The 24,325-nt window shown below is 46.3% G+C and overlaps 1 protein-coding gene across 1 annotated transcript in view; it reads left to right on the top strand.

The window, feature by feature from the left end:
* Positions 1 to 24,325, top strand: part of GPC1 (glypican 1) — a 207,509-nt gene that overhangs the window by 156,990 nt on the left and 26,194 nt on the right. Inside the window, exon 3 of the mRNA XM_005490961.4 lies at positions 23,037 to 23,428. Within this exon, the coding sequence (XP_005491018.2) occupies positions 23,037 to 23,428 (392 nt within the window). The remainder of the gene's footprint in view (positions 1 to 23,036; positions 23,429 to 24,325) is intronic.

Here is a 24,325-nt window from a genome sequence, read left to right as displayed (position 1 = left end):
CATGGCACTGGGTGGAGGAGGGTGGGTTATGTGATGGGCAAGTCTGTGTTTATGCATTTCTGATGGGATTAAAGAGCCTGTGTTTGACCTGGACAGTTCCCATGCTTTGGGCTGTTTGAAAAACCTCCCTGGGGGAAGGGAGGTGTCTTCAAGGGGCAGAGAGTTTCCTATTATGTAAAATAATACAGAATAAGCTCTTGTGGTTATAAGTATGTTTTACTGTCTATATTTGCACAGCCCAAATTAATTCAGCATGTTTTCAGGCCAGGAGATCCTAGCTGAGCCCTGCCAGAAGTCAGCAGCAAATTTGGTAGTGGATACATTCTTTTCTTTCAGCAATGAATACACATTAAAGCTCAGGAGAGCAGCCTCTGGTGGGGGAAATTTCATCCTGGAAGGGAGATTTGGAAAAATCCCTAATTGTGGGGCAGAGAGCCTGCAAGAGATGAGATGATACATCTGCTGCTGCTGCTCTGCTCTCTTCTCACTCTCCTGAAAGCTGGTGTTGAAACACTTTTCCCTTTTCTGCTGGCTGACAAGTGCTTATTATGGCCTGATTTTTGGTGAGAGAAGGTTTGGAAGTGAGCATTTTTGTTTCTCTTTATCAGAGCAGGCCCTTCCCCAGCTCCCCACACCCAGCACCCTCCTCCCAAGTACTGCTGGCATTTCATCCCCTGCACTTGGTGCTGATGAGGCAGCAGGGTGTCCCCACACAGCTGTGGCCTTGCAGAAGGACAAGCACCAGCTCACACAGAAAAAGGGAATTACTGTACCCTGCAGTGGTGCAGAGCGCACCAGGAGAGCCTGGCCTCCTTCATCTCATTCAGTCATTGTGGACTCAGTGATCTTGAAGGTCTTTTCCCACCTTAATGATTCTCTTTTCACCTTGTCTACTGATTAGCACAGGGCAGAAGAAATGGGGAGATATCCTGGGGAAATGTGATCCACTTTCCTCTTAGCAGGAGCAGGACAAAGCTGGAACAAACACGTGCTCAGGACAGCACCTCTGCCCTTCCATCACTGAAGAGTGTGTGCCACCCATCCCATTTCCCACTCCAAGCAGAACAAGGACTTCATTTAACCACATCACCAGAACTGGCAGCAGGGGATTCTGGTGTTTTGCAGGTTTTTTAATTTAAAATATCCAGATAATAAACAGACCTTTGGAGTCTGTCTCACCCATTTGTTAAACACTCATAAAAATAACAACCCTGCTGTTTTTTGAGGTCCCAAGGGAGCTGCCTGAGCTAAGCCCCAGCACAAGGAAGGCAGTGCAGGAGGAATGCCTGGAAGAGTTTCACAGCAGGAAGAAGAAATGATTAAGCACCTCAGCTGATGGTTGCTGGGCTCTGGCAGCCTGCAGCTATGTGCCAAGCTGCTGGGTTTATATCAGAGGAACTGCAAATTGTGCCTGGGCTGAATGATGGAGCTCTGCTGCAATGTCATCCCTCAGTGAGGTGGGAAAACCTACTGCCCCATCCTTCCTGAGATCAGGGAAATGCAAGCCCAGCCATACCAGCTCAATTAGCCTTCCGTTTTCCATATAGCCATACAGTCAATTAACCAGAGATAAAAACCTGAGAACATTCATTTTTCTTTCAGGCTCCTCTCTCACACAGCTGTGGTGCTGTGAGAAGTTTCCCTTTGTTCATGCCTGGAGCAGCCACAGCTCTGTGTTTTTCTGGCTGGGTAGAGCAGGGAATGCCATGCTCACTGCACTGGCACTGTTGCAGGTACCATGTAAAGCACTACAATTAGCTCCACAGGGGCTGAGCATGTGTTTTACAGTCCCATTAATAACAACCATTTATTTGTTATTGCAGCATATCGACAGGGCTGCAAGCTCTCAGGTTGACATGAAATTATAGATCAGAGGTGTGCAGAAAATTGGAAGGAGAGAAGGGAATTATTTGTAAAATTTCCTGATCTTACAAATACGTGAATTTTCCTGGGGGCAGTTTGTTGTCTACTATTTGCTGTGTGCAAGCAGCAATGTACCCCTGGGACATTGGGGACCTCTCACCTTTCTGTGTGTTGCTGAGGGTGGGTGTACAAAGCCACAGCACTTTGTTCAGCACTGCCTGGGGCTCAGCAGGATGCGCCCTGATGAACAGGGAGAGACTGGCACCAGCAGCACGGGACAGTTAAAGTCAATGCTCCTAAAAATTGCCTTTCAAAAAAACCCACTTCCAAATCGGTCTGAAGTGATTTAGAAAATGTTTCATGTTCAACCAACAGCTGAAATACAAAGACTGAAATACAAATATCACCCCTAAATAACTCCCACAGGAGTCGTGACACTGAAGAAGCACAAAACCCACGACAGGCAAAGGCAAAACAAAAGAAAAATGCAAACAAAGACCCCCAATCCCACCAAGTTCAGTTCTCAGAACTCATTTAACTTGTGTGACCTCTCCCTTTGACTCCTGTAAGACAATCAGCATGCTGCAAATTAAGCACAGGCACAGATGTTGTTCCTGAAAATGTCTATTTGTGGAACAAATTATTTATAATGGGAAATGGCATCTGTGTCAATTGAAGAAAGCACCAGGGGGGGATGATGGGTGCTTTACAGTCTGAGGTGCTGTGGGGCTCAAGGTGAGCTCCCCATGGGTGGGGGTGGCTCTGCAGCCCTGGGGGTCACAGAGCAGTCACAGCCTCCCTGCTCCTTCCCTCAGGATGCTCAGTCTGTCAAGCTATGGCCAAGTCTATCACTCTGCTAATTTTAGTGGGAGCCTTTTTTGCATCACCAAGCCCCAGGCCTGCCTTCTGCAGTTTAAGGAATATTTTATATGTAGAAGTAGAAATCCTATGTGATAACGCTGAAATTCTTTTAGGAATTACTGGCACTCAATTGTAAGACTCTGAAAGAGCAAAGAGGAGGGAATAAAACTCTGGAAGTATAGGGAGAGAAGTTTCATATTTTAAATTCTAAAAAAATTTAAGGTCTTTGTTTCCAATAAATTTAGCTGGGGTCCTCTGCATACCTTCCTGACCTCATCTATAGAGTAACTCCTGAAGTTGCAGAAGTCTCTGAGCCTTAATATTAAATTTAAATATTTAAATTTAATATTAAATTTTGCAACACTTCTGAGTGCAAGCAGCCAGAAGCTGCCAGGCAGCTTGTGAGCCACAGGAGGGGAAAGCTTTTGGTGCCATAAAATCCTTATTTTTTCCTCATTCCCAGAAAACAGGACTGCAAATGCAGTGTTCACACATGGGCACCGCCAGCAGAGGCTGTGAGATTGAACCCTCTGTGCTTGGGGGTATTTGCTCTTGTGCTGATGAATTCTAATAATTAATAGCAAAAGCTTTAAGAAAAACAGGAATTTTGGTTTGGAAACAATGTTTATGTGTGCACTGTTTAAATCAATAGCTTTTTCTTACTAATGGTAGCACAGTGGAGTAATTGCAAAACTCACTATTGTGACAAATTGATATTTTTCATATCAAAACAAATGGAAATCTCAAAGATGACTGGATTAAATTGAAGAAGCCAATATTACAGCATTTTTATTTGCTTTTATGTGTGGAAATTCAGTGTCATCTAATTTTTGCTACATTTTGTGCAATTTCATGTTTGTTGAAACCACCGCTTTCCAATCTTCTTCTCCTTCCCCAGGGATAGCCCAGTGTTAAAACCCTAAAACACACATAATTTTTCAGTAAAAGCAATTACTGGTTTTGCTTTGTTTATGGTGGAGATCAGCAGTACTTGATAGCCTACCTAAATTATCACGGATTCGATTTTTATGTAGTGTGAAATTATTGGCGAATCAAACTCCCCACCGTGGCAGATGACTCAAGATTGCAATAAATACTCTGGATGAAGAATTCTACTACTAAAGGATGTTCTTCATGCCCTCCTCTTACCTACTAAACACTTCCTCAGGATCAGTGGGTGTTGTAGGAGTCAGAAAACGTGCAGGGAGCTCTGATGCCTGAGCCCTGCAGCGAGGGGGACGTTCAGGTGGTGCTGGTTGATGTTTCCTCACATTGGGGCAATAAAAAGCAGGTTTGTGTTGGAATAAGACTTTGAAGTGAGACACCCTGGGATGGTGTGCACTCTTATCTGTGCAATAAATTTGTGATTTTTATATTCAGTGGCACATGGTTACTGAAAGGTCTCTGAATTGCTGAAGAAAAGTCATTTAATTGAAGTCAAACATCAAACTACAAGGCTGACCCAAATATAAAGAAATTAAGTATATTCAGCTGATCTTATTCTAGCAAGGGGTTTATTTTTAACTTTATGATTATGGATTTTTATAGTGTCACATCAACATAAAGGGCTTTTCTTCACAGCAAGAGCAGAACAGAGGAAGTCCAAATAAATGAGATCCAGTGTCCTTCAAGGATGCAATGGTAAACATGTTCTCAAAGATGGAAAAGTTCAAACATAAACTAACTATTCTTGCTGTGGAAAGAGAAAAGAAGACATGGATTATGTTTGAGAAGACAGCTGGTTAAAGACCAAAATCAGTATTGTTGTCCCCAAAGTCTGCCACAGTGATATTTGAGAAAGGCATTCAAGCCTCACGTGGCACAGACAGACAAAAATAAATCTGATAGAGCAAATTCAGTTCAAAACCAGACTGCAGAAGGCCTTCAGATACATCAGAGCCTCACTAGGAAAAGGAAAAAGATGAGGGGGAAAGGAAGAAGAAGAACATTTTGGGGAGAAAGCTCCACAAAACTAAAGCCAGTGGCTGTGGTTGTGCAAGTGGCACTCCAGGTGGGCAGGGCACTTGCCTGGGGTCTGTGTGGGGTTCTGCCCTCTTGGGAGCCACTGTCCCACCTCTGCTAGCACTGCCTGTGCCTTGGTGGCCTCAGGAGCTTCAGATCAAATTAGTACAGAGCATGAGTCCTGTGGTTCAAGCTACATTTGTCTGGCAGCTGATTGTCACCCTGCTAATGAACACCAAATAGTTTTCTGTTTAGTAACAGTGCTTTAGCATCATGGTCCAAGTGTCAGCCTGAGCAAACCTTTAGAACAGCCTGTTTTAAGGGGATTAGAAACAGGAGTGCTGTTAGATCAGACCAAGGGATAGAAATGCCAAGGGCTCAAACAGTAATTGGACTTAGTTCAAGCTTTCAGTGACACAACTGTAGTTCCAAAGTGCACACTCCACCTTTGATAGTGTGTGTGTTCTCCAAGTGCTCTCATCCCAGTTTCTGTCCCACAGCCCTTGTACCCAGAGGCAGAGGAGCAGAGAGGAAGGGCATGGCTTGCTCTGCTTAGGATTGAACCCCCATTTTTGTCTCCCACCTTCAGGCTGAATCACCAGGATTTGTGGTGTTGGTGTTGTGGTCAAGGAGCCCTCAGGGACCAATTGCCCCAGACTGAGGTGCAGAGAAGCTCCACACCTGTGCAAGGGAGATACAGGCTAGAATTAAGGAGGAAGTTTTTCACAGAAAGAGTGGTCAAATACTGGAATCATCTACCCAGGGAGGTGGTGGAGTCACCATCCCTCGAAGAGTTTAAAAAAAGACTGGATGTGGCACTTGGTGCCATGATCTAGTTGAGGTATTAGAACATGGGTTGGACTCGATGATCTTAAAGGTCTCTTCCAACCAAAAAATTCTGTGATTCTGTGATTCTATTCACAGGCAAATGCAGGTGACTTCTCTTCCCAGTCACTTGCGTTCAGGTGCTTTCCCCTGGAAAGTGTCATGAAGAATGTAACAGGTCCTGCCCAGAAGGTCCCTGTTACACTGGAGAAAGTAGTGCTGTGTAATTTAAAATTAAAAAATCAACATGAAAGTGTTCTGCTTTAATATTGTTACAGATTAATTCATTCTAAGGCAGTTCTTTAAGGAAACAGCTTTTGCTTTCTCATTTGTTAAGGATGAGTTGGTACAGTTTCCATGGGTACACTAGGGTCATTTATTCCATAGATCTCTTATAAATAAGTTGCAGCTATTTGGCATCTTGTTCAGGACTCATTTTAGCTTCTGGACGTGCAGCACCATTCTGCTGATATTTTATGACCATATTTGCTATTATTTTTTAACATATTGTCCAAGTGGTTCCATGAGCACTAGAACTAATGAAATCTGTTTTTCTAGGGCTTTGTATTTCATGCACAATTGACTTGCATGTCAGAGAAGGTGCAGGATCCCACTGGAGCTGTTCTGAACTCAGTGTGTTTGTAGTGGCTGCCCCTGCATATTCTTGTAGGAGTCAGTGAGACAAAGGCTCTCTGAGCCTTTCCCGTGCAGAATTTCTTGGCTCAGAGGTGCTGAGGCCCTGGCACAGCTGCCCAGAGAAGCTGTGGATGCCCCATCCCTGGAAGTGTTGAAGGCCAGGCTGGATAGGGTCCTGAGTGACCTGGTCTCTGCTGGGTGCCATCCCTATCCTTGGCAGGTGGGTTGGAGCTAGATGATCTTTCATGTGCCTTTAACCCAGACCTTTCTGTGATTTTATGACTCAGGACAGCACGCTGAGGATGTCTGTCTCCTCCCTGGCCTGTACTCCTTCATTTCCCAACACTGGTAGGAGTGTGTTAATGCCCATCTCCTTCAGACTCTTTGGCAGTCCTGCTTTGAATCCACCAGCATGTTCAGGCCCACCCTAGAGGATGGACTAGCATAGACAAGAAACTCTGCTCTTTTTTCCCCCTTTCTTTTAACTTGTTCAGTCCACTTGCACAGACTTCCATGTGCACATCCGGGCTGGTTTCAGAGATGTTGCAGACACATTACACACTTCTGGCTATGTGAGACTACACACAAAATACCTCACCAAGGAGCATCAGCACCTCTGTCACCAACTTAGCAGCTGCAAACACCTGCAAGGACCTTTTCCCTGTTTCCAGCCCCACAAAGCAGCAGTGCCACTGCAGAACACTGATGAAGGGAGATGGAGCAGGAGCAAGCTCCCAAGTGCCAGGGGTTTCCTTCCCCAAGCATTTGTTATGAAGGGTCCCATGAGAGTAGCATGTTAATTTAATTAATTGAGGGGAGACACAAGCTTGAGGCCTCCATTTGTGTGATGTAAGCAAGTAGAGATGGGTGAGTGAAAGGAAACATCTCTGGATGAGTGGCAGAACTTCCACAGGGTGCAGAAGGAGGGCCTGGGCAGGTGGATCATGCAGACCAACTCCTCTGTTGGCTGTGTAGGAGAATGATAACAGCAAAGGATCAAGGCAACAGGGTCAGAAGCTGTGAAGGATGAAGGTTTGGTTATCTGCAGTGTGAAATGGGGTGGGGGAGTGTCTCCTCATAGATCATTGCCTCACTGATATTGGCACACAGATGCCACCCCTTCCTCGTAGTTCTTGTCCTTTTCTGTGTGCAGAATGCAATGCTGTGGGCCCTGCAGAGTGCCAGAGGGACACAGAGGGACACAGGGAGCTTGGAAGGAACTGAGATTACCCTGCAACTTGCTGATCAACAGTGGAGCTACTCTTTCTCTCCTCAAAGAGATTAGAGCAGCATAAACACAAAGTTGCCGAGCATGTAGCTGAAATGGGAATTAAAAGAGAAGGAAATCAGCTCTGTAAACTACTGGTTCTGTGCAGCAGTTTCCAGGGTGTAAATGGGGATTTGGGAAAAGGCACTGTGACAGCATGTGGCAGTCAAGGTCTGGTCCTCCTCCAGTCAGCTGCTTCCACATCTGTGGTTTTTAGGGCTGGGAGTGCTCTTCTGTTCCCCCAGACATTGGGAAATGTCATTCAGTTTGCTTTCTGCTATTTAAGCTGCACAGAATTGTACTTATGTCCTTTTGAAAAGCTCACACAACCCAAAATTGGTTCCTCCAGACACAGATTGGCTCACTCAGAGACATTCCCTGGGGAATATCCATCACCTCACCACTTGTATTTTCTCCTGAGCACACCAGGAATTGATATGGCTGTTTTAGTCAGCAAGCTGAAAGCAGAGTTCAGCTGAAACAGCTGGGTGGGCCATTGATCTGAACCCAGATGGAGCATCCTGAGGGAATTAAAGGCAAATTGTCGAATTACCCAGCACCACAACAGGCATGGAAAAGTCAATTTATAGGATGGGCTCTCCTTACCAGAGAGCCTTAATGAGGGCACTGCTCAGGCTGCCTTGTTATCTATTGCCTCTACCCAGGGCTGACACTGAGCTGCATTTATTACAGTTGTTGTTTCAGTGGTAGTATGAGATAACTCTGTAGGTTTCCATGGATTCACTGCCAGGCAGAGGAGATGTTTAGGTCTCACTCACTGGTGTGTGTTTGTAAAGAAAAAGCTGGATCTGTGTCACCTGGAGAAGCTGTTCTGAGCTGGGCCATGCCATGATCTGCTTCACCCAGTGTGAGCTCCTCTGCACATCAGCGAACAGTGGTGCAGCACTCAGCTTTTCATTAACAGGAGCTACATAATTACTGTCCTAATTAAGTAATCACCGAGCTTCTGGGTTATGGAAGATCTCTGGAGATGCACTGAGGCACAGCAAGGTCACAGAAGGGTATCTGCATCAGGAAGGGGGGCAGTGCTGGAAAGAGGAGCTTGGCCAAGCCCCAGTGCTGCTTGTAGGAGGCTGCAGGTGCCCCATCCCTGGTGGGCCAGGCAGGACCCAGGGGTGGCCCTGGGCTGGGTCTGCTGGGCCCGTGCTCTGAGCCTTCTTTTCCCACAGAACAAAATTCACTCTGGTTTTTACCTTGATCTTGAGAGTATCCTCAATTAGTGTAATGGCAATTAGTGAGGTACACCCTGGCTTACAGAGAAAGCTCCAAAGTATCCTGTGTGCCTCTGCCCCAAGAATGTTCTGTTCTGGTACCCTGGATGTCTTGTTGGCTTTGTTTCATGTCCACCCAATGGACTTGGTTGTTGTTGTTTGGGTTTTTTTTCTGATTTGATCATCTTCTGCATTTATTTTAGTCCTCAGCATCCAGGACATTTTTTAACAAGAGGAAGGTTTTCCATAATTTGGCTGTTTAAAATAGTATTTCGTTTTGTCTGTTCTAAATCTTCTGCCAGATCTGAGATTATTTTGATTGGCTTCAAACATTTGTGGTTGGAGGAAAAGGTGGATGACAGCTGCTTGTCAACCTCTCTGTGCATCCCTAGAAATTCATTAATTTATCAAGGTGTTTAATGAGGATTTTAATCTATATTCATGGGGGGATATTTTAAGGAGCTCAGGGTTTGTTACTCATGTCCAATTCACTGGTGCAATGTACTTTGGATAAAAACCTGACAGGAAAAAAAAGAAAGTTTTATGTGGTTAAGTGAATCAAGCCCATGCTTTTAACAAGTATCCATTTCTCCCATCATCCACATTTGGACCAGAGCCAGAGATGCTTCAAAAGCAGCAGAAACCCCAACTCAGGCAGGAGGAGCGTGCCAACATCTCAGGGTAACCAAAGCCTTTTTTTAGTTGTTGTAAATGAATTTTTAAAAAGAGGAGCACGTGTCGTTTCCTCTCTGCTTTTTCCCAAGTGTAGCTGCAGCCAGAGTTCAGTTAACCATACCAGTTCCCAGCTAATATTTTCTTTAAGTTGCATTTTGATCTCTGTTCCATAAGCTGGGTGTCAGCCAGGGATAGGTGCAGATGCCCTCAGTCACTGATGTGCCCAGGGACAGTCCTGAGAGGCACAAGGCACCCAGGCATGTTGGCTTTTAAGGTTTTATTGTGCTTTGAAATTATTTATGTTTGACTGATACAAATTTCAAATATGTGTGTAATGTGTACATCTCAGAATGGAATTAGTGAGGATGGGAGATGAGATATTTCTCAACTTTTTGCAGACTCTTTCCCAAGCCTTCAAAATTGTATTTCCTCCAGATGAGGTTCAGATGAGTTTTAAATGTCCATTGGCAGTGTGGAGGTGACTGCCAATATCCCAAAGCAAATAGATTTTGTGGCAGATTTTCCATGCTGGGACTTATACACAAGTAATAAATCATGGCAGTAATATGTAATGTGTGTAGTCCACAAACTAAAGAAAATATGTTTATGTCAGTTAGAAAATATATTCAGACATCATAGTAAAAGGTATAAGTACTGGACAAGGTATTTTTTCTACCTCAATGAAATTAAGCAAAATCAGCCAGCAGTAATTCAGTAGATGTACAGTACAGCTCAGGTGGCTCTAGGCTGTGGTGTCTCAGTGTTTAACTCATTCTGGTTTTGAACTGATCCTCATCATGAGGCTGCAGCACCAGCTCAGGGGACAGGACACGAGCTAGGGCTGCTCTGGTGCCACCTCTGCATCCATCCATTCAGAAAGAACTGTTCCCACTTAGGTGCTTTTCCGTGATCCAACACTCCCTGAGTGCTCATCCACCTCTCCTTGCTGCAGCCAGCACTGCCTGGGGGTTCAGCAGAACTCCCAACTCAGAAAATCCACTGGTTTTATCCCAGTCTGTCACAGCCACCATAGGCCTAGCAACCTTTAAAAAAACCAACAAACACCTTGAAGGGAAGGGTTGGATAAGCTAAGCTTAAATCCCCCTTTAGGAGTGCTTTTTAAGGGACTTTGTATTTTCAAACAGAAATAGTTAAATGGTGCTAGGGTCTTTTGAAAATCTGTCTTTATCTAGATTTTTATCTTTGGATAAGGTGAAGTTAGAGGTATTTAACAGAGCAGATGCCATCTGATGGAGCAGAAACTAAAATTTGCTACTGAATTCATTATTGTAATATCTGCCAGAGAACATGAATTTCTTTTCCTCAACAATTGCTAAAATTTGCTTCTTTTGAAGCAGGCACCTGGGGAAAGAAATACCATGTGGTTATCCCTGGGAAAATCCCCATGCATTGAGGGGGTGCTTTGTTACCCACATCTTTCTGACTGTTCCAAATTTCTAAAAGCGTGCTGTGATTAACTATTAATAATAAATATAGATATTTTATCATTAATAAATATATTACTGTAGTATATTAATATATTGGTGGTATATGTTTCTATTAATTACTAATAATAAATATAAATAATATTAATTACTATTATTTTAGAGGAGCTGTATATACGATATCCCTATTTCATCTCTATTAAAATAGCCATTGAGCTAATTTTAGATTCCAGGAACAGATGTGCATGTCTGTATGTACATTCTGCCCACTGCCAGCTGTCAGAGGTACACCTGTGCTGCATTCTTCAGGCTGCATCTCAGCATCAGCTGTCTGCAGCCATCTCTACCTATTTCTCCTTTTCATGCTGATTCCATGGGAGCAAAATATTTTCACAAAGAGGCAAGTTATTTTCTGAAGGCACTGAAGGAGAGAACACTAGAGATTAAGGGCTTTATACACACTTAGATAAACTCCTGCAATAATAACAGGGGAACTTAGCCTGTCTGGAATATTATCCCCACAGCCTGTAATTCCTGTACTCCTTTTTCCTTTGGGAAAGCCCACATGTCACATACTCAAGATTTTTAGAGATTCAAGGACCATGTGTCTTAGATACTCTAGACTGCAAAAATGCAGTGCCAAGCATAGATCCAAATGATCTAATTAACTCAACAATAAATAGTTTGTCTAGAGGCCGTTCAGAGCAGAGGGCAGCACTAATGAAGAAGATGAAAAGCCAGTTCTGTCTCACTGCCGCAGCTTTTGCAAAACTCAAACAAGGAGTTTTGATCTGTAAAACCATGTAATGGGGATGCTCAAGCTCCTCTGTGAATGCAGAAACAAACCATGGGGTTGTTTCCTCTGCTTTTTTTGCAGAGACAAATACATTTAATTCTAAAGAAGTGATAATTGACCGATATTTTTCTCAATTAAAATAATACTGCAAAGAACCTGACTGAGTGACAAATTGGTTCATGGTATATTTTATAAGGAAGGAAGAAGTTGAAATATATATATTGAAATGTATAAAGGCTTCATTATTTTCAGCCTCAAGCAGTGCAGATGGGAGCAAGGGCAGCACCCTGAGGTGTTGTGCAGGTTAAGGTGCAGCTCTCTGGAGCTTGCTGAAAGGGGCATGTCTTGGTTTGAACAGCCAGGTGTCTGCTAAGGAAGGCAGGAGCCTGCCCTGAAATGGAGAATGTAAACCCCCTCCCTACAAATTATAATTTTGAAATTAAGGGGTAAAGGTATGGGAGCAGGAATAACAGTTCTTTATTAGGGAAGAAAATAAAATTAAAATTAAAATACAGTAATGCAAACCAACCCTGCCAGAGTGAGAGCAGTCCCTGCCCCCTGTGTGCCAGGGGGTGTCCCAGCCCCATCCCATGGGGGCTCAGCCCTCCTGCAGTGCCAGCTGTGGCTCTGCTGCAGCAGGGAAACTGCACAAGGGGGGAGTTTTCCTCTGCAGCTCCAGGGCTGCTGCAGATGGGCCTGGGCTCCCTCTGGCCATGCAGGGCAGCAGAAAGCTGCTCCTCTGGCAATGCAGGGGGCAAAGGCTGCTGTGCTGTGCCAGGCTCAGATTGGATCCAGGTAGGAATGCTTGGCTCCTCCCCTGGGCGGAGCATCTCCCCATGGGATGCTGGGATTGGCTCAGCCCTGCAGGGACGCTCAGTGGCCATGGACAGCAGAGATCTCCTGGAGGGAGGGTTGGCTGGGGGAGAGATAAAGAAACAACTGCCCATGGACAGCAGAGAGCTGCCCCAGCTCTGACAGTTGGGGATACGACACGCATCCCCACTTCCAACCTGAGACAGGGCACAAACTCAAACTCATCCTCAGTGAGGCTGCCTGGGATGGTGTTCCTGGGAAAGTGACAACCTTCATGGGCACATCCCGAGCAGATCCACTGCTTGTCTCGTTCCTGCCATGTCTCTGCAGCTCCTCACCAGCTCCAGTGCTCAGCTGAAATAAAGGAGTGAAAAATCCCTTTGCTCTAGAGGTGTGTGCTGTAATCCAGGGTGTACATCACACCTTTTAAAACTGCCAGCAACCCTCAGTATTGTTAAACATCTGAGTTTATTTTACCCTTGGAGAAATGGAGCCCTTCAGGTCTTAGTGAGTAAACCTGGAAAGGAACAGGCAGTATTAGCAATTAATTTTAGTGCCTTTATGTTCCTGTCAGTGATAGCTGTGGTGCTTATTGCTTTGCCTTTAAATGCAGGCTTTCTTGGAGGAGAAAAATGAGAGCTAGATTTATCTCACAAAATTTCATTTATCCAAAAGTTCAGCTTGCTCTGGCTCAGTTATCCGAACTCCTACTACAGTCCAGAGGGAGAGGAGTGGCTGTAAAGAAGAGCTCAGCTCATGTTAAAGAGGGAGGTGCCTGCCCTTCCTCAAGTGAGGACTGAGCTGCCAGGTCAGACTCGACTCCCAGGTTATCAATCCCACCCACACATCTCCCCAGTCCTTATCTAACAGAGAGGTTGCTCTGAAATCTGTTTGATAAGAGCCTGCTGGGGCAATATTTGCAGTTCATCATTTGCTGCAAGTCTCTGGTTGTAGCATAGGTATATTTAGAAGGTGCCATGATTAAAATCCCTGCCCAGCTCAGATCCTAGGAAAACACGTGGGTAAAATAATCTTCAGATTCACATCTCTTGTATTTGCTTATCCCACCCTGGATGCAAACAGAGCAAATCCCCTACAAACAGAGCAAATCCCCTACACAAGGGCTTCCAGTCTGTGAGGAGATTTCCTCACAGCAGCACAGCTCTTCATTCTCTGCCAGGCAGGCTGGAGAGCAGGGTTGGAATTAGGTGGTTGAAAACCCTCTGTGAACAGTCTGGCCTAGGTGCAGCTTGCCTTTGGTTCTCACACACTGTTCTGTGCGGCCCTGCTGACCTGCTCACAGCCACACAAACTGGGCACACCTCAATGCCACCTCCTGCTCCATCACCCCACCCCCTGGAGCACCAGTGCCCTCACCCCACACTGTTCCCAAGTTCCCAACATGGAAATTCCAGGCCTAAGCTACCAAAAACCTACCAAGCAGCTGGCAGAATGTGTTGTGGCATTTGATATGCCAGGGGCTGTGTGGTGCCTGAATTCCTCTCCAGGCAGGTGCAGGCTGCTTGCTCCAGCTCCCTCCTCACTCTTACACTGCCAGGCAGGAGGGAGTGCTGGAGCAGGCTCAGGTGCTCCAAGGGAGGGGAAACGGTGCCTCAGGTTTTACGTTTTATCTTTTTCACATTCTGTGCTGCTTTATTGTGTACTTCTGAGCTTCATATTAGGGGATGGTGAGCTCTGTGCACAGATCAGGAGACAAAACAATTCCTGCTCCAGCTGGGCACCAAGGACAAATGATCCAAATCTCAGCCCAAGAGCACAAACACCGTGGGCTGGAGAGAGAAAAACAAGCAGGGTGGGACTGCCTGGGCTAAAGCTGGAATGGGACAATGAACTGCAAGGTGCAGATGGAGCAGAACTGATCACAGGGACAGACCCTGTGAGCAGTTGTGCATTTTGGGGCCATTTTGGTTCATCTTGGGTGCAGCCCTGGCTGGGCTCTTGTGCTGCCCAAGGTGCATCCATGGAGGCCTTTTAACAAATCCCTGCTTTATTCTTTAGCTCTGTCTGGTCTCTGTTCTAGGCCAGCCTGCTCAGGGCATCACTGACTCCTGGTAGTGCTGCAGTCAATCACAGGCTTTGCTTCTGTGTCCTGCCCCTCCTACAGGTCATTTTGTGTTCTTTACTCCCAGCTCCAGGTGTCTCTTGTCTCTGAAGATTTGTTGAACTTGAAGATTTGTTGAACTTGACTTCAGGGGTGTCTTAAGGTTTGCACAGAGCTGTTTCCAAGGGTCATGAGGATGGAAATACTGAGTTCATTGGGATCATCAAAGCCTGAAGGGATTTCTTCACCAGCCATGTTTTGGAGAGAGCTGCTGCTGGGGCTGGAGAGGCTCTCTGTAGCTGGGCTTGGGACACCCAGGCTTGTTGCTGTCACCTTGGTTGACACCCTGTTGGGCCCTGGTGCTTATCAGGAGGACAAGCAGAATATCCAGCTTCCCCCTGCTCCTGGAGTAAGGGCAGCTCTTTCCTCTGGGGAGCTTCCCTGCCAGGGAACATCCTCCACTCCCTTGCTGTGATAGCTGCATCCAGTCCTGCTTCACTTAGATAAAGGCAAACTGTCTTGGGAAACTGTACAAACAGAGGAGAGGCAATATGCAGAAGAAGAAATAGCTGCACATTATTACATCTCTCTGCCATTCAACACCATGAAATGAAAATGAAATGAAAATGTTATCCAGGTCCTGGCAGATGCTTTAGAGTGGCTGGAGGTGCTTCCTCCCGGGCAGAACTCCTCTCCTCACCAGCAGAGCCCTGCTCCAAACAGCATTTCCATGTTTGGAGGGAGAGGTTTTTGTTGTCTCAAAAAGCTCTCCTTTTCCCTAGCACAAGAAGCAAGCTGTCTGCTGTGTGTCCCAGTCTAAACCAGTTTAAGGAAGGCCAGCTTTTGCTCTTACCTAAAGGCAGCTTGAGTAAGAGATTGCAGAGATTCTGTCAAATCCTGTATCCAAAGCTGCTTTTACTGTTGCTCGTGTCTGTTCTATCAGCTAATCCATCTCAGGAGACTTCAAAGACATTTGCATCTGTGCCTTGAGTAGTTAATTAAGCTGAAGAAGATGGAAATTAGTAAAGGAATTATCAGGTGAACTAGCAAAGGGGGAGGCAGCAATACTCTGTGTTGAAAGATGAGCTCCTGGCCTGGAGGGAGGTCCCAGTTGTGGTTCTCAAGACAGGCCTAGACCCCATCCTAGTTAACAGCCCCATTAAAAACTGGCACAAATGATAGGAAATGCAGTCATGAGATTAATTGGTGGCATAGTGCTGGGAAAAGTTGTCACTATTGAAGAGGATAGTGGATAACCATGACAACCAAAATAATAGAAATAGGATGAAATTCAATATTTCAGAGTTAGGCATACAGCTAGGGATTAATTGGTTGGAAATAGCAAGGGGGAGAATTAGGAATGTACCAGTTGGTGGCAGAGAGTCTGTGAAATGCTAATGTGATGTCTTCCTAAAAAAGGCAAGTGCAGTCCTTGCAGTATTCACAGTGTTATTGCCAGTGAAGGAAAGGAGTTGTTCTTTGTGCTTCTGACCACCCACACCTAGGAAGAGTTAATGCCAAGCACAAGAGGTGAAGAATAGAGCTAGTGTAGTGATCCAGAGGACTGGAGAGCCTGTCAGGTGTAAAGAGGGGAAAGTACCTTTATTTGTGTAGGAAGGCAGCATGGATGCTGAGAAAGTGTGAGACTTGGTGAGTAAATGTCTCAAAGAGTGAACTCCAGGAAAAAATGCCCAGCAATTGAACTACAGCACCATATTGGCAAAGACCAAGTGGATAAAGAAGGAACTTTGACCAGAAATTGAGAAAAGAAATCCTCCTATCAGAGGAGGTGCCCTGGACCAACCTTCCAGCAGGACTGAGGTCAAAATCTTGAAGTGCTTTTGTGCTGTGCACTGAGCAGCTTTAGGAGAGTACAAAACTGATCTTCCATGGCAGAGCTGGCACTTGGTGTCTCATTGACCCACAACATCTCTTCAGTTCTGTATTCCCCCCCAGCTCTCAGCACACACTCCCAGGACACACTGTGCAGAGGAAATATCAGTCAAATGGCTCTTTGGAGCAAATCTTGAAAGTTTTGAAGTTGTATTACCTGAAGGCATCATAATTCATGCATCCTAGCGCATTCATAATTCTTGCCTCCCAGCACATTCATTCACACCACTCATCCTTTGACTTCTCGGGAAAAGCTGGTTTTGTCTCCATTTTTTGGGGCTTTTTTTTGTTTTTCAATCTGATTCTTGGTTTATCCTGATGCCTCTTTGGTCTCAGCCACCAAGCAGGGGCATTGGGAGGGATGTACATGGGAGTGATCCAGAAGAGAGCAGAGAGGGATTGAGTTCTCCAAGAGGGCTCAGGACTGAGGACACAGCCCCAGAGCAGCAGTTTTACAGGAGTGTGGAGCTGTGAGGAGAGAGGAAAATGGCACCAGCATTGCTGCATCCAGGGCTGTCTGCACATGGAGCTAAGTCACTCAGTCTCACTGGGGTTATTTCCTGTGGAAGGACACAGCCAAGGTGTGAACCAGAGTCAATCACTCCTCTTGGATTGATATCAGCTCTTCAGCACAGCCATGGCTAGTGCTTAAATTAGTAATAACAATTTTATAAATAAAGTGTCATTGTATTTGCTGAAGTGAATAAAATAGGCATGAATGCATTAGATTTGGATTTTAATGGCTCAAACCTGTTGCTGAATTATTCCCTCCTAATAGTAGGTTAACTGAAAAACAGCATTAGAACCACCTGGAGAAGCAAACTGGTGTTGGGAAGTGCAGCAGGGCATTAAAGGGAGCTCAGCCCAGGGAAAGACTCTTCCTCAGACCAGCAGGGCTGGCACTGAGCAGGAGCTCTGCTGTAGCAGACACCTCCATCTCTTTCTTTCCGTGCTCTGGCTGGGGTTCAGGACAGCACAGAAGCAGCTGCATTTCCTCTCCTGTTTCAGTCCAGTCCTGACACACCACAGTTTGTTCACAGAGTGCTTGCCCAGCCTTCCTCCTGAGCTCCGTGGCTCTGGCCCTGCGTGAATTCCACCAGAGGCTCATGTGCTCACTCAAAACTGAGAAATTGATCCTCCAAACTGAAGATCTGACACTTCCTCCTCCTCATGGTGTTGCCCCACCTCCATCTGTCCTGGCAGTTCACAGCAAGGCCCTCAGACCACAAACAGAGCTCACCTGAGCAAACCAGCTCGCAGCAAAACTGTCTGGGCAGCAGGAGGGTTTTCGTTTCACCCATTGCTGCAAAACTTCCACAGCATTTTCACAAGAACACCATTGGTGTTCCTCCAGTCTTAACCCTTTTCTGTTTTAAGGCATTTTGTACCATAGCTTTCTGCTTAAAATTTTAATAATATTGAGATTGAAATTCAGTCACCTTTCTCCATTTCTCGCATTTCCTCTAGCATGCCTCTCAGAATTGATGGGGCTTGAAGGAAGCCAGCTCTGCTGCCTGCCTAAAGAGCATTTGGGTCTTCCTTCAGTGATCTCTTTCCCTCCTGCATCCATTCCCATTCCATCACTGGATTAGTTGGAGAAACCCCAGAGTGTTCCAGATGTTGAGTGATCAAATGGTAGCAGAGAGCTTGGATAGATAGAGGGGGGCTGAGGAAGGAGAAACTCAAAACTTTCTCTCTTCAGAGAGGAGCTGCCGCTCCCTGCCGTGCTGTTCACAGCTTCCCAATTTGAATCCAGAGTTGTGAAAATGTGGAAACTGTGAAAATATGAGCTGCGAACCCTGGGAAGCTGCGAAGCAGGGAAATGGGTGGGGATTTGCAATCTCTCTTGAATGCAAAGGTTATAGATTCTGGTTGAAAACTTAATTCTCTGAGAAGTAAGTTTTTGTCACTACAACAGCAAGAGAAAGCCAAGGTGTCAGAATTGTTTTGGTTGTAGAAACCTTTCATTTCTTTACTCATAACTTCTGGCATCTTTGCATTTGAGGCAGAGTTCTTGAGGCCTGGCCTCTGCCAAAAGACAAATTTCCTTTGAGCAAAGCCAGTTGTCTTGTTTCTGAGCCTGGAAGTGAGAAGCAATAATAATAGTAATAAAACAGACTTCCATTTCATTTTATTTTTCTTTTGAATACTTTGCAACAAAAGGGTGTGAAAGGTGATGTTTCATGTAGGAGCAGCCTTGGTTGAGGAGCCGTGCCTTGCATTGGCCCAGGGAAAATTGAGTTTGACTTGTCTGAAGTACAGGTGTTGAAAGCCATCTGCTGGGCTTGGCACTGTTGTGTCCCTCAGCTGGCAGGGCTGAGGAAGGACTCACCTGGCAGTGGGTCCTGAAGGGAACTTCTTGAAAGAGGGGAAGGGCAGTCATGGATTTAGCAGGTGACTTGCATGGATGTGTCTCTGGCTGGTACTGTCAAATTCCCAAGGCTCCAAGAAGCCGAGAACAGCCATGAGCTTTTCAGCACAGGTCTACAGAATCTGTAGCTGCTTTTTTGTGACTCAGAGTGGAAGCAAATCCGTCCTTTCAGAGGGGAGGACCCTCTGCAGAACCACCTCAGCTGTGCTGCTGCCCCCAGGCATGGCAGGGCAGTGGTGCCTCCTGGAGCCAGAAGGGCTATAGAGCTGCAGCACTGGCTCCTTGGGAGCCTTTCCCTGCATCCCTGCCATTCCCAGGGTGACAGAGCCCTGTGCTGCAGTGCCTGAGTGCCACTGAGCCCTTTCCTTCATCCCTGCCATTCCCAGGGTGACAGAGCCCTGTGCTGCAGTGCCTGCAGTGCCACTGAGCCCTTTCCTTCCATCCCTGCCATTCCCAGGGTGACAGAGCCCTGTGCTGCAGTGCCACTGAGCCCTTTCCTGCATCCCTGCCATTCCCAAGGTGACAGAGCCCTGTGCTGCAGTGCCACTGAGCCTTTTCCTTCCATCCCTGCCATTCCTAAGGTGACAGAGCCCTGTGCTGCAGTGCCTGCAGTGCCACTGAGCCCTTTCCTTCCATCCCTGCCATTCCCAAGGTGACAGAGCCCTGTGCTGCAGTGCCACTGAGCCCTTTCCTGCATCCCTGCCATTCCTAAGGTGACAGAGCCCTGTGCTGCAGTGCCTGCAGTGCCACTGAGCCCTTTCCTTCCATCCCTGCCATTCCCAAGGTGACAGAGCCCTGTGCTGCAGTGCCACTGAGCCCTTTCCTTCCATCCCTGCCATTCCCAGGGTGACAGAGCCCTGTGCTGCAGTGCCACTGAGCCCTTTCCTGCATCCCTGCCATTCCCAAGGTAACAGAGCCCTGTGCTGCAGAGGCTGCAGTGCCACTGAGCCCTTTCCTTCCATCCCTGCCATTCCCAGGGTGACAAAGCCCTGTGCTGCAGTGCCACTGAGCCCTTTCCTTCCATCCCTGCCATTCCCAGGGTGACAGAGCCCTGTGCTGCAGTGCCACTGAGCCCTTTCCTTCCATCCCTGCCATTCCCAAGATGACAAAGCCCTGTGCTGCAGTGCCACTGAGCCCTTTCCTTCCATCCCTGCCATTCCCAAGATGACAAAGCCCTGTGCTGCAGTGCCACTGAGCCCTTTCCTTCCATCCCTGCCATTCCCAGGGTGACAAAGCCCTGTGCTGCAGTGCCACTGAGCCCTTTCCTGCATCCCTGCCATTCCTAAGGTGACAGAGCCCTGTGCTGAAGTGCCTGCAGTGCCACTGAGCCCTTTCCTTCCATCCCTGCCATTCCCAAGGTGACAGAGCCCTGTGCTGCAGTTCATGGCTCGAGCCTGCTGCTGGCACAGAGAACGTGGGGGCACCAGAGCTCAGGGGCTCAGGGCTGTGTCCAGCTGTGACCTGGGTGAAGCTGCTCCATGGGCTCATGGGAGCCAGGGTAGACCCTGCAGTGGTCACCAAGTGGGATCTGACACATCCAAAGGGATATCCAAAAGATCCAAAGGGACCTGCTGGCCCTGTTACTGGGATCTCCTGGTAGCAGCAGTGGAGACTTGGAGCTCCCCATCACCTGAGGGTCCCCCACCCTCCATGGCTGCAGATAATGGGCTGCTCCCCCTCAAATAAATCATTCCCTCTACCTGAAATCAAGGTAGAGCCCAAACTGTGCCTCACCAAGTTGTCTGATCCCAAGGCCCTGCACATCCTTAATCTGTGACACGTGCCTGAACTCATTACAAGGCTGGACATCAGCAGGCAGGGTGTTCAGGAGAAGATGCAGTGTTCCTGGGAGAGCTCAACTGATACTGTACTAAGGAACAAGGACATTGCATCCCTCTTGACAAACCTCACTTCGTGCTACCTTCTGATGCTGCAAAATGGACATTTAAGTTCCCTGCCAGGTCAGCCATTCATCACAAACACGTGTAGACTTAATTGCTAATTAATTTTCCCTGGCTACTGTAGATTTTTTCTTCCCTCAGTGTGTGAAATCTAGAAGAACTTTGTTAGAACCAGCCACAGATGAATTGGCTGTAATCAGTGTTCCCTCACTTGGTGAGAAGTAACAGTTCATCAGCCCTTAATTAGCTCTGACTTTTCTGAGAACAGTCTCCAATTTTTTGACAGGGAGATATATATCTTGTTTCTCTTGTAGCAAAACAAAGAAAGTAATTTTGCCTTGAATTGACAAATTGGGCTGTGTTTGTTGGTGTTTTCTTCCTCCTGATGGTGAGAGCAAAGCTGCATGTCTTACCTCAATTGCTGAGCAAATTGTTCAGTTCGTGTCTCTTGTCACACAGGAAAGAACAGTGATTGTACGAGGAGGGGAGTTTGAGCTCAGTTTAATTAACTTGTGAATGGGCAACCAGCAGTGTTTGGAGTGATACATTAAGGTAGGGAAGAGCTTTTAGATTCCTCTCAGCATCAGAGAAACTTTGTGTTTTGTTTCTGTTGCAGGTGAGTGCAGCGTCTCTTTTTATCAATGTGATGGGATCAGCTTTTGTCTTTTTCCCCTATTGAGAACCCCCCCATTGCAAGGTCATAGGTGACTTTGATGCCCTGATACCTGGTGTCTGTAGGGAGAAATCCAGTTTTGGTGGGGAAGGTGCATGACCAGTCATTTGAGAGATGGAGGGATCCCAGTGAAAATCGTTGGAGATACAAACTTCCCACCCAGTCATGTTGAATAAGAACAAATTTCTGCCCAAAGGTCATTTGAAAACCAGTTTTTATTCAACATTCCAGATAACAGATTTTTACTTTCTACTTCTGCATAAGTAATTAAACCAGACTTCTGCTAACACCTAGTTTGCTCACAGTCTTTTAAAAACAAAAATCTCTTTGATCAAATCTGTTTAGCAGCACATTGTAGGGGCTGGAGAAGGCCAGGCTATTAATGTTCAGTGTTGCTTTGTTAAAATAGCACAGGAATTTTCAGTGTTAGCAACCTGTGGAGCAGATGCACAGGGTTCTTTTCACTTGGTCACTTCACCTGTTAAGTTTTAACTTCATTCAAATCTGAGAAACCAGTGAGAGGTTATTAATATAGGAAAGCTTGTATGGCCATTCTCAGTCCGTGAATATAAGCAAGATTTATGGATCTGAGCATTACTAGTTCTACAATTTTAGAGATCTTTAATTGCAGTCAGTGCCATTCCCTCAAAAATACTTTGTTTAATAAAGCTTTGTACATGCAGTATGCATTTTTCAGGAGCTTCTCTTTCTTTTCTTATATGTCTAGCACCATGAAGTTTATTTATGTACCTAAATGCATGCTGTTTGATTTTAATTGAATAACAGTTTCATTCCAACTAGAGCTTATCACTCATCACCAAAAAAAAAAGTAGTAATTTAGATTTAAAGAATAGTTTAATCAGGTTTGCTTCAAAAAGACCCTAAAAGTACAAGTGTAATGGAAATTAAAATTATTATTTAAATTATTATTCCTCTGACTAACTTCAATGATGATTAAAGTTGCTTGTGTAAATCTATTAATTGGATCAGGCCAATCCTGCTATGAGTTCCCTACTGTGCAGTCTCAGCCTGAAGGTAGCTGGCAGTTGGGATGATGGAAATACCTAAAGATGCTGGTAAGGGAGGAGTCAGATCTGTCATTCCTACCCTGCTGTGTGTAGCAAGAGTCACATTTCTGTCACATCTGAGACCACTGAACCAGGGGTGTAAAAGCACTCTGTTGTTTATGCTGGAACCAGAGCAGGATGCACGCCCAAGTAAGCAAATGGGCTGAGAAGCGCAGATAATGTTGGCCTTGGTTAAAAAGCACTGCCTTGGAGTCCCCAGGAAGATGTGCCTGTTCCTGACACTCACCTGGGCTCTGGCTGTGCCCAGAGCCAGCCTGGCTGCCACCACCAGCGATGTCCCTGGGCAAGCTTGGCATGTGCTGGCAGCCCTGCTTCATCTCACCAGGGCTTTGGCAGCTTAGGATTTGTGTAAGCAATGCCAGCTGTGAGGAAAACTTATGAATGGCACTGTGACACCTTGAGGATTCAGAAAGAGACCCAGCTTTGCTTCCAGGTGAGACTGCCATTGGGGCCCAGACCAGTTCTCCAGCGTGAAGGGGCAAGGGGAGGTTCCTCCTTCTGCCTTCATGGCTAGGGCTCAGTCCTGAGAGTGTGGGTAGTGCTGGTTGGAGGAGAAGCTCTGTTAGGGCCCTTCTCTGTTCTCAGGGTACTCAGTTGTGCTGCCCAATGACACAGCCTGCTGGATTCCAGCTTGTCTGGCTGATGCATCACCTCTCCTTTTCTCATCTTTCAGGTTATTTCCAGGATTTGTTGAACAAGTCAGAGAAGGCCCTTTATGATGCCTTTCCAAGCCTGTACGGAGAGTTGTACACTCAGAACGCGAAGGTGTTCAAGGACTTGTACAGCGAGCTGCGCCGCTACTACCGCAGCTCCAACATCAACCTGGAGGAGGCCCTCAACGAGTTCTGGACACGGCTGCTGGAGAGGCTCTTCAAGCTGCTGAACCCCCAGTACCACATCACAGACGAGTACCTGGACTGCATGGTCAAACACGCCGAGCAGCACAAGCCCTTCGGGGAGGTGCCCCGGGAGCTGAAGCTGAAGGCGACGCGAGCCTTCATCGCAGCGCGCTCCTACGCGCAGGGCTTCCTGGTGGGCAGCGACGTGGTCAGAAAGGTGTCCCAGGTATGCTGCTGCTCCCCTCTCCTCCATCCTCACCTCTTGGGAGGGGGGGTTGTTTTCCCTTGTTTTCATTGCAAAGCAAGCAGATGCTTCCCAGTTTTATAAAGATAACTACTCGTGTATTGTAAATCAAAGGTGACTCCAGCAAAGGGGAGAGATGTGACCATGGTCACAAGGGTTTGCAGGATGAGAGAGAGGTGAGAATGTTGACTCCATGATCAGAAGGCTTGATTTATTATTTTATGATGTATATACTACATTATTACTATACTAAAACGAAAAGGAAGGAAAAGTTCTCAGAAGGCTAGCTAAGCTAAGAATAGAGAAGAATGATAACAAAGATCTGTGTCTCGGCAGAGAGTGAGAGCAGCTCTGCTGTGAGTGGTCAGTAAATCCAAACATCCACAGGAGACCAATCCCAGATGCACCTGTTGCATTCCACTGCAGCAGATAACCATTGTTTACATTTTGTTGCTGAAACTTCTCAGCTTCAGCAGGAAAAATCCTAATGAAAGGATTTTAATAAAAAGATGTCTGTGACAGAGAGAGGATGATGCATCTGACTCCATCATAGAAGGCTAAAGAATTACTGTATTATACTGTACTATGTCCATTGTATCTAAACTGACTCTGCCCTGCACTCACTCTCGCTCACAGCTGCTCACCCTGCACTCACATCTCATTCTCTGGTGACTGTCCTGTGACAGTCCCACACACACCTGGCCCTGACGTGCCAAAGGAACAAAGCATCCTCACTTTGGGTGAACAGTCTCCACATTGCATTCTACTTTGGCACAACACAGGCACAGCAAGCGAGATCAGAATTGTGTTTTCCTTCTCCTCTGCTTGTCCCACAGCTTCTCTCTGCTCAGAGGGCAATGTGAATACCACACTCAAGGG

This window comes from Zonotrichia albicollis, chromosome 9 (assembly GCF_047830755.1).
Source record: "Zonotrichia albicollis isolate bZonAlb1 chromosome 9, bZonAlb1.hap1, whole genome shotgun sequence".
NCBI lineage: Eukaryota > Metazoa > Chordata > Aves > Passeriformes > Passerellidae > Zonotrichia > Zonotrichia albicollis.
Note: the sequence above shows the minus strand (reverse complement) of the source record. Positions and strands in the feature narration are given on the sequence as shown.